This window comes from Belonocnema kinseyi, chromosome 5 (genome assembly GCF_010883055.1).
Source record: "Belonocnema kinseyi isolate 2016_QV_RU_SX_M_011 chromosome 5, B_treatae_v1, whole genome shotgun sequence".
Classification (NCBI taxonomy): Eukaryota; Metazoa; Arthropoda; class Insecta; order Hymenoptera; family Cynipidae; genus Belonocnema; species Belonocnema kinseyi.
The window spans coordinates 56,918,070-56,927,981 of NC_046661.1; the positions used below are offsets into that span (position 1 = coordinate 56,918,070).

General features: G+C 35.7%; 1 protein-coding gene across 2 annotated transcripts in view; it reads left to right on the plus strand.

Annotated features, from left to right (window-relative positions):
- Positions 1-9,912, plus strand: part of LOC117172365 (transcription factor SOX-13) — a 407,080-nt gene that overhangs the window by 313,853 nt on the left and 83,315 nt on the right. Inside the window, exon 1 of one of the 2 annotated variants that reach the window (XM_033360217.1) lies at positions 3,676-4,158. The exons of the other annotated variant lie outside the window; for it this stretch is intronic. Within the exon in view, the coding sequence (XP_033216108.1) occupies positions 4,142-4,158 (17 nt within the window). The 5' untranslated portion in view covers positions 3,676-4,141. Of the gene's footprint in view, positions 1-3,675; positions 4,159-9,912 lie in introns of those variants that run through there. 2 annotated transcript variants of the gene reach the window in all.

Below are 9,912 nucleotides of genomic sequence, written 5' to 3' on the forward strand. Positions count from 1 at the left end.
ATACATACATGACTTAATTATTAAAAATCTTAATTTAAAAACAGTTAGTTATAATCAATACATATCAATATATACAATAGGGCGTATCGAAAAAAAGTTGTAAACAAAGATTTTTTGATGTTATACGCGCACTGATAAAAGAATACTCACTTTCCTTTGAGAGCTTCATTATAATTCTGGAGGTTACAGTTAATCAAAAAATCTCTTATTTCCATAATCGGTTCCATTTTTGTCGTTGCATCACTCTATACTCTCTAAATCTGAATTAGTGAAATTTCACTATTTTAATCAGTAAATGTATGGTTTACTAAGAAAATAGTAATATTTTGAGGTTTTCCTTTTAAAATAGTAAGTATTTTACTATCAAATTAGTAAAAATGTTACTAATATCAAGTAGTAAACACGGTTCACTATTATTTAGTAACTTCGATTTTCTAATTCAATAGTAACCGAGCACGATGACTAACGAACTACTGAACGGTGGTGAGTTTGACCAATCAGAAGTCATTTCCTTAGATGGCCTTCTGCCGTTTCGCGCCAGTCCGTGGCGCCAAGCGATGCCACGCCATTTGAGGTTATGCTGGGTTATGCGGCGTATCAGAAGCGACGTGAAGCTGTACCGAAGGTGTCAAAATGTTGAATTGTGGTAAATAAATGTATGAAGGAAAGAAATTATTCCGGTGTCATTGACAAAGTACATAATAATGGTACTTCGTCCAAAAATATGAAAAAAGTTGTTGATTTGTTGGACACAGAAACTAATTATGGTACAAGTAGGCAAGGAATTAACCATGTTTATCGACCAAAGAGTACTACTATTCGAAACTCAAATCTTCGCGTACTGCCGGAAGGATCGAATACTCACAACTTTATTCTGCAAGTGCCGATCAGCCTTACATTATCTGTGTAAAGGGTCAGGCGATAGATTCGTAGTTTATTTAAGGACAGATCCACAAAAACTTTTTACTATTCAATTAGTAAACACTACAACGGCTAGGACTGCTCATTACTTAGGAGAATTTTACTAATTGTTTAGTGGAATTTTACTAATTTCATTAGTAGAAAATATCCACTAATCAAATTAGTAGTTTTCTACTAATCATTAGTAACAGACTTCTTACTAATTGAATTAGTGAAATTTTACTATCAATTAGTAAAATTTTACTAATTCAGATTTAGAGAGTATATTATTTATTTCTTAACTATCACAAGCCACACGACACGAGGCACAAGCTTCTTGTATTTACGGAAAAGTCGGGTGTTAGTGTTCTGCGAACTAATGCAAGGCGGTAAATCTTTTAAATGCATTTCAATTTACAGGCATAAAACTGATTCTACAATTATTTTAGGTTAGAATTTTTATCTGTACGAGCAAACTAATTATAGGAAATATGCTGTTTGATCATGACTACTAGAATGTTTATCAAATAATGATATAATTATTTCCCACATTTTCTGTCTGCAGGAGACAGACGGTTTATATATGTTAGCTATCTAGTTTGCAGTTCTACCTAAACTTTATTGCACATTCAGCTATATCTCCCCAGTAATATATTTCTAGCTACAACAGTTATACCATTTTTTCAGTGTTCCTTAAAGAAAAAACTGTGTGGGCGATTTCATTCTCTCGGTAGAGTATAGAAAAAAAATATTTAAAAAAGACTTTTTTTGGAGCAAACGGAAAAAGTCGACAGATGCAATTTAACAGCCAGCATTTGTGTATGATGAACTATTGAAGTATTTTGCAGTATGTTTTTGGTTTCAATTTCTAAATTGAAGTTGCTTTCAATTTCTATATTGAACTTAAATGTAAAAAGTTATTTTGTAATAAGCGGATTATAATATTGCACCAGCTCTTTAGGTTATATTTTTACAAAAGCGACTATACTACAATAAGAAGGTTCTAATTACATATACTGATAATATTAAATCACCTAAAAATACGTGGAAAAAAATCTGTTTATGACGTCATTGTTGATCCATTGTTTCATCTTTACATGCTTGATAAATTTACTTATTATAATCTTCAACATGTAACTCAGGAATATTTTGAAGTATACGATGCCTTCGCACTCGTCTTGTGCTCCCTTTTGGCATTTTTTCACTTATTTTGTCACTTTTTCAATTATTAATTAAAATATTTCTTACGTTTGCACTTTACATTGAAACTTCGGAGATTTATAATCATACCACTTTAGGCCCCGAAATTAATGTGGCGCCATCTACTGCTAAGATTGGCTGTTAAGCTGGGGTCTAGACTCTAGAGAGGGCCAAATTTAAGATCCACAAAATTGTGTGTCAGATCTGGATTATTATATTATAGTTGACAATAGGAAAATAGACCCAACCCAAAATGATAGTACTCTTCTTTAAAAAGTGCTCTTGCAGATGTAAAACAGAAAACAAACATTTTTACCTTTCACTAATGTAATAAGTACTCTCGTACAACTTTTGCACATTTTAATTGTTCTTTTAGATTTCAAAATGTACCGATTATTATACTTACGATATTACCGATATCATATCTACTAATTTCGAATTCAAGTGATTAAACCAGTTGGAACAAAAGAAATACAATCATGATTGGTCTCTTTGAGAAAAATCTATCTGATAATGTGATTCTAACACCCTGAGTTCTATACTAAAGAATCTGTGAATGTAAATTGCTGGGTCGGAACCAACTGCGAGTGAGAAAGGTGCAGATGAGCCAATGGAGAACCAGCATGCTTACCTCGGCCGATCTGGGCACCCACTGTTAGCAGAGGTAGGGAAGAGCACGTCAAGGGGGTGTGGGCGGACAGCTCGACGACAACAATGAGCATTGTGATTTGTGCGGGTGCTCCTCAGCTCCCATTGGCCCGTTTCAGCGCTCCCTCGTTCCCCCGCCTTCCCCTTCATTGGATCGACCGCTCCGGCCGGGGGTTGTGCTGCCACCAACCGCCTCCGAGCGAGACAATAGACAATGCGCAGCCACCGACAACTCACCTGACTCGGTTTTGGAGGCGGTGATTTGTCCCGGCCACTCTGGCGCGCTTTCCAATTCGTTATTGTCATTCTTCAAGCGACCTCCCAAGAATTTTCAAAACGTGAAAGAGTTTTTTTAACTTACAATTAGGATTAGACGGTCCTATTCGGATAGTCTCAATGGATTAATGGAAGAATCTATTTTTGAAAGAATCTTAAGAGAGGAAGATCTCGCTCGACGAACTGGAGATCAACTACTGTATTGCGGGTGCTATCTCTTCTCTTTCCTGAGCAGTTCTGTACAAGACGAGAATGAGAGGGAAAGGAGAGAGTTCCTGCCTTCCGTCTTGGCAGAAGAAGACAACGTATCCAGCGAAGAGGGAGATAAGTGAGTGAGGAAGAGGTGGGAACATCTCAGCGTGGGTGTAGGAGAGACTGGGCGGAGTCAGAGTGAAAAGGGCGTGGCACGCTCGCGAAACCGTCTCGTGGCGAAGAGGGGAGGGGAATAGTGAAGGAGTGAGAGAGCGCAAAAGGGAGAAAGAGGGGTGTGAGAGTGTAAGGGAGAGAGAAAGATGAATGGGAGGGGATTGACGAGTGCGGGAGAAGTGTCCTGTGGGGAGCGCACGGAGCTGATCTGCGGCGAAGCGGCAGCGCCCGCCGAATCTCATCCGCGGCCTCCTGCTTCAGTCAGTCAGCCGACGCTTCGACGCGGTGATTATTTCTATTGTAACTCCGACTGAGGGACTCCCTTCCTCCGCTCTCGCCACTAACTCCTTCTCCTTCCGACCCCACGCTTCCTGATCTGAGCTCCTTTCTCTATCTCTTTTCAACGAACAGACACACGTGTGCATCGACACACGCACGCGGGCACCACGTTCCACTCCACTCTCGGCATTGTCGAGGACAGTTCCTATCAGGACACCGCCGGGCGCGCCAGAATTTCTCCCTTTTATCAGGAACCGTTGCAGCAGCATGCAGTGCGAATTGACCTAGCGGGCGGATAAAGCTGATCAGTGATTGGGAAAGTGCGACTGAAGGATTGAACGAGATTAAAAAGTGAACCAGAAATTTATGAGTGACAATATTTTGGAGGTTGTGCGCGATAGTGTGTGTTAAGAAATACGTGAGTGAGAGGGTTGTCAACTTCTTGAAGTCAAAACACAGCCAGCGGGATGTTATGAACTCGATCGGCAGGTGAGTCGATTCCCCAATGTTATTGTATAGAGCGAGGGTTAAGCACTAATGCGACAAGAATACATTGATGGAACCTATTCATGCAACGGCTCACAATAAAATAGAACAGGGGGAAACAGTTGTATGGCATTGATCAATGTCGAGGGGCTGGGAGTAAAAAAATTAGAGTACCCTGTCCTGGCACTAATATAGGATGTGAAGACTTTCTATGAGTTCAGAAGTTGAACGAGAACAGATTACGAACATATCCAGTTAAAACTAGTCAACATTTCTCAACCAGTTCTTAATTAGACGTGCATAGCTTCACCTGTCATTATTTTGATACTTTGTCGTTTCAAAGAAGTTTTTCATCTTAAAATTAGTAACAAAAAGAAAATATTTTCCCAAAAAAGTAGGAACTTCAGAATAGAACCTCTCAGGAGACCAAACAGTCTAATCCTGTTTTCTTCACTCTCTTATATATATAAAATAAACATCATCTTCCCTGAGACTAAACATTTCTCAAGTACCTTTTCTGTAATAGTTTACTCCAGATAAAATCTAGTTCTAATGAGTTCCGAGTGTTTTGAAACTTTTTGTGGTTCTCAACATACTGAAAAATTGATGCACTCCAGAAACATTAGGGAAGCGACATTCTAAAAATCTAATTTTTAAACAAGAGAAGATTGTTAGCGTTGCACAAAGTAGAAGCATCGCGACGGCGTTAAAGTGTAAGTATTGTTACGGCGGAAAAGGTCGAAATGTGAACTCATAAAGGCGGCTAACACGCACGAAGAGTAAATATCATCAGTTCGGCGAACGTGCAGGCCTGAACTCGCAGGGCCATGTGTTCACGATGGTTGGAAAGAGTGGGAAGTGAGGAGGGAGTAGAGAGCTTCAAGAGCCAGGTCTCACGTTGACATTATGCAACAATTCAGACTCTATTGACAGCTTGTCTTGGGATAAAGAAAAAATAAACTAAATTGTAAAACAGACCTGCCGGAAGTAATTCCATCATCCTTCCTTTGTAAACTCGTATTGGCAGATTTATCGTTATAAAAGCTCTCTGGTTTCCATCATTGCATATAGGTATATATTAAGACATATTAAATATTATAAGACGTGCCCGGGCCTTTAAAATTAACATATGATTTTGAATTGGAAAAGCTTAGTTTAAAAAAAATGGGTAAAAACTACTTCTTATTAAGGGGGTGATACCTTTATAAAGGGTAAAATCAATCAATTTTAAAGAATTTTTTTTAAGTTGATAAAATAACTAGATCATTTATTGATTCTAATACCTTTTTCTTAAATTGTTCAAGTGTAAAAAAACATGTGATTTTCTTTTTTTTACAAAATGGCGACCCTGCAGAATATTTCTTCAAGCCTCTGCTCCGAGGCATCGAAAACTGCTGCAGCTGTCAAAAATTTTTAATTTATCTGATATAAAAAAGGTTTTTTTTTGTTCGATTACTTATGTGTTAAAGGGAAAGATAAACCTGTAAAATAATAAAAAAAGTTGAAAATTAAAATTTATATCTGCTGTTTAATCGAAGGTCAAATTTTCGACCATTTTTTCAACAGTTTTGACCCTAAAAAATTATTTAATTACCCGATATCTTTAAACTTTGAGGTATATCCTTCCGATAGTACCATAAAGAGAAACCCCTGAAAATTTCAGCCTAATCGGTCAATAACTTTTTAATTCACAGCACGAACATTTTTTGAAAAGACAATTTCGAGATAATCACGTTTGAAGATTCGTTACGGTATAACTATTAGTTTCAGTGACTTGCCGATCAATCGGCGATTCCGGGTCCACGTAATAAACGTAGTAAGCGTAGTAACGTAGTAATCAGCCTTCCCAGAATTTATGGGACAAAAAAATATACAAAACAATTGTGATAGAAACATTGCTCCGACCCAAGCGCTCCGACTACCTGATTAGTGACGGTATGCGGACTTGGACATTTTTGACAATATCTCCAAAAATATTTAATATTTTCCTTTTTACAGTATATTTTTAACATATTATACATTCAAAATTAAATTGAATTTGTGGCACTTATTAAGAAATATTCAAGGAATCCAAAGTAGAATGCTCGGAAACTGCCCCGAAAATGCAAAATAGCATTGTTTTTTATTCGATGATTGAGAAGTTTGCAAGCACTTTGAAACATTCCAATTATGTAAACAATTATTATTTTTTAAGAAATTTTAGTTTTCCCTGTAAATGGTGAATAGTCAGTATTATTTGGAATTATTGACCCAAGAAGTCAATGTTGAGAATAATATTTCTGTATTAAGTTATTTCTGAATGGATTAAAGAATTTATATTTGCTTAATTTTCTTCCTGCCAAGTCATAGAATAATTCATATGTAGATGTTAATATTTTTTAATTGTTTAAATTTTTCCTTGCTAAGTCATGAAAAGTTAGGACTTACTTGAACTAATAACATACTTAATGAATACTGGGAATAATACTTTGTGTGTGAGACATTATTAAATTGTTTATTAAACCATTATGAATCATTCATGTCTGACTTTTAATGGGAAAGTTGGAGATAATTCTAGTTTTTTGTATTCTCTTACACTGCGTCGTTCATTATTTAAATATTGTTTCCTTCAGGAGTGATACCTCAATTGTTTAAATTATTATTATTTGCTTCGAAATCCGATGCAATAACCTCGACAATGAAATTTGAATTTTAAATTAACTCATTTAATTAGATGTCTCTAGTTCTTTAACCCTTAGAAAGTACAGGGGTCTACCGAACCTCACCCCAAGTTTGATCTAAATTTTTTTCATACTAAAATTTTCAATTGGGAATTGAAATTTTAGTATGAAAAAAATTAGATTAAACATTAAGTGGGGTCCGCTGGATCCTTGGTACTCTCTAAGGGTTCAACAAATGGAAACTATTTAAACAATTGAAAAAACGTATTTAACACAAAATTTCCTCCTAAAGATCATTAAGTTTGTCATTAATTTCATAAAATGTAAACTTTTTATGATCTGGATTGAAAACGAAAAATTGAACAAAATATTATACTTACTGAGTCATGAATCTATAGAGTGACATTTTTTGCAGTTCTCCACCTTTTTATTTGTTTGAATTTGACGATCGTAAACCATTTTTTAAAACTCAACTAGAAAGCGGAAATTTTTCAGTGCTTAAAACGAGAAAGTTTATAATCCTTCCGACTCTGAATTGTAATGTTTTAATTTAATAAACTTGTATTAAAAAATTCCAAATTTTTAAATACTGAGCTGGGTCTACTCAAGTTTTTAGGACAGTCGAGTATCATGAAATAGTTGAGGAAGGTCGAGGATTTAATCCTTAGGAATGACGATGCATAAAGCCAGGCACAAAGTTACAGAATTTTGAAACAGCTTACAGATGTACATTTGACATTTGAGATGTCTAAATGGATTAATTTGTTTTTTCCGCAATGTGTCAGTTTAATGAAGTATAGTTTCAAACTCATTCTAAAGATCTGTTATTAATTTCTGCAAATCTTGACAGAGGTTTATAAGCGTACTTTAGAAAATAATAATTCAGGTTAAAACTGTTTATTCAACATTAGTTATTTATTTAGAGGTTTAGTTTTTACTTTCTCTTTAGGAAAATATGCAATTATTTTTATTGAATCTTAATGATGAAGGTTTCGTTTTATTCTTTTGACCATTGAACTATTCTTTCGAGTCGAAGATTTTTCATTTTTCCTCACATTATTCATATGAATTCGCAGCCATAAGCATTCAAATATAAAAACACAGCCTTGATGCATTTCTGCAGTTTTCGTGTAATTTCTCAGACACACTGCGAAAATTTGGAATCAATCAAAATTATATGGGTACCGCAGATAATTTGTATTTCTAACGTGATTTTATTTGGATTACTTCGCATTCTAAAAACTCTCAATATTGTGACAATCAAGGTGCCGCTTAATTTCATCGATGACTAATCGTTCATTATAGTCACTACTTATGGTTTCGTATGCAAGGTTATTGGAAACGAAAAGGTTATCTCAGAAGAAAAGAGAATGAAGAATTGCATAAAACCTCTAGATTGTTCACTGTGGTGTTCGAAAAAGCCCTCAATTTTTTTTTTTTTCACGCAGCCCCTAAACTTGTTCCATTTGGTGACCAAAAAAATATGTAATTTTTTAAGTCTAAACCATGATCCTGTGTCCAAAATTATTTAAACTATTAATTTTCGTTAATTTCCATTCAAATAATAAGTGCTTGGCAGGAAATATAACTGCTGGTACCAGACATTGGAGAAAAAAAACTTGACCTAATAAGTAAAAAACCGTCTGTTAGTAAAACTTTGTGATAAAAACTTAAACAATAAGGTTTCCAGCTTATAAACTCTCGGATAAAATCAACTTTTCATTAAACCCCGAAGTTGATCTTTCGAAATGAAAGGGAGAATGTGAAAATCGCATTTCGATTAATGACCACCTGATCAGGATAGACAAATCAATCAAGTTCTAAGACATTTACAAAATATGAAAAGTGATATAAAAAATAAAAAAGAGAAATGAGGTAGGAGCCCGGAGCATGCAACGAATCTGACCCAGTGACCCTCTCTCTCGCTCTCTTCCTTCCTCGTTTTCTCACTCGGTCCCTATACTATGCCTGGCTTCAGCAGAGTCGCTCCCTCTCGCAACCTTACGACCCTCTCGAACGCCAAACGAATTCTTCTCCGACAGTCTCGTATTCCTCGCGTAACAGCCACTTGACGGTCTCTAAAGCTGATCGTATGACGGTTTTGTACCCAGGCGGCTCTTTTTGGGGCCCTTTGTGTCGCCGAGTTGAGGTGGGTCGGATGCGAGTTCACAATGCAGTTGGTCTTGTTTCTCAAATTGGTGCCTTTCCTGCATTCCATCAAACCTGTTCTGGAGACGTAACTGGATGGTGTTCTCAATTTTTCTTATTTAATTTAGGCTGGTTATGCTTGCTACATTCTTAGCCAACGGAAAACGATTTTTACTCACTCTATTAATCTGAAATGATGGTCCGGGATTTCGAATACTGAAATTATTAGGATAATGTGGAAAATTGAATTTAATATGTATAGGTGATTTAATAAACTGAAACTTTCAGAACGGAAACCAATATTATTGATTTAGAATTTTAGATTGATTAAGATTAAACTAAAAATTTCTGAAATTTTGCAAATGTTGATACTGGATCAGATTAATCTTTAGTGTGTTCTAGGATATATACCTCTTGCAATTTTATCAGTTTTCACCACCTCTTTTCGTTTTATTATTTGTAATAAAGTACATCAAACTGTCGCACTCAGTCACTCCGTTCTCGGCCTTCCTAGAACTGTTGGCTCCATAGTTTCTCAGAAAAGCAGGACGAAAGCGGTTACGTCATTATAATTATATATAGATATATAGTTTCGGTCCCCCCGAAATCAGTCGAAGGCTATTTGAAAACAACCCCCGAAACTGGACTGAAAGCGAGAGTTTGGTGTACATGAACATTTAGTAAAAACAGGTTTTCTACTTATTCAGATTCGAGAATTTTTTAACATCGGTAATATTATAATGTCCGAAATTTTCCAGTTTCCGGAAATTAGCGTTACCGAAAATTCTCACAGATTATAGGAACCTTCTTTTTTAAAAACTTAATTGTCGAGAATTTAGGGTTCTCAACAAAATTATAAATAACCATAATTGGCTGCTGGATTCTTAAATGTTAATTTTTCCGATATAATTTTTAGAAAATCGTCTCCAAAATATCTTGAGGATATATA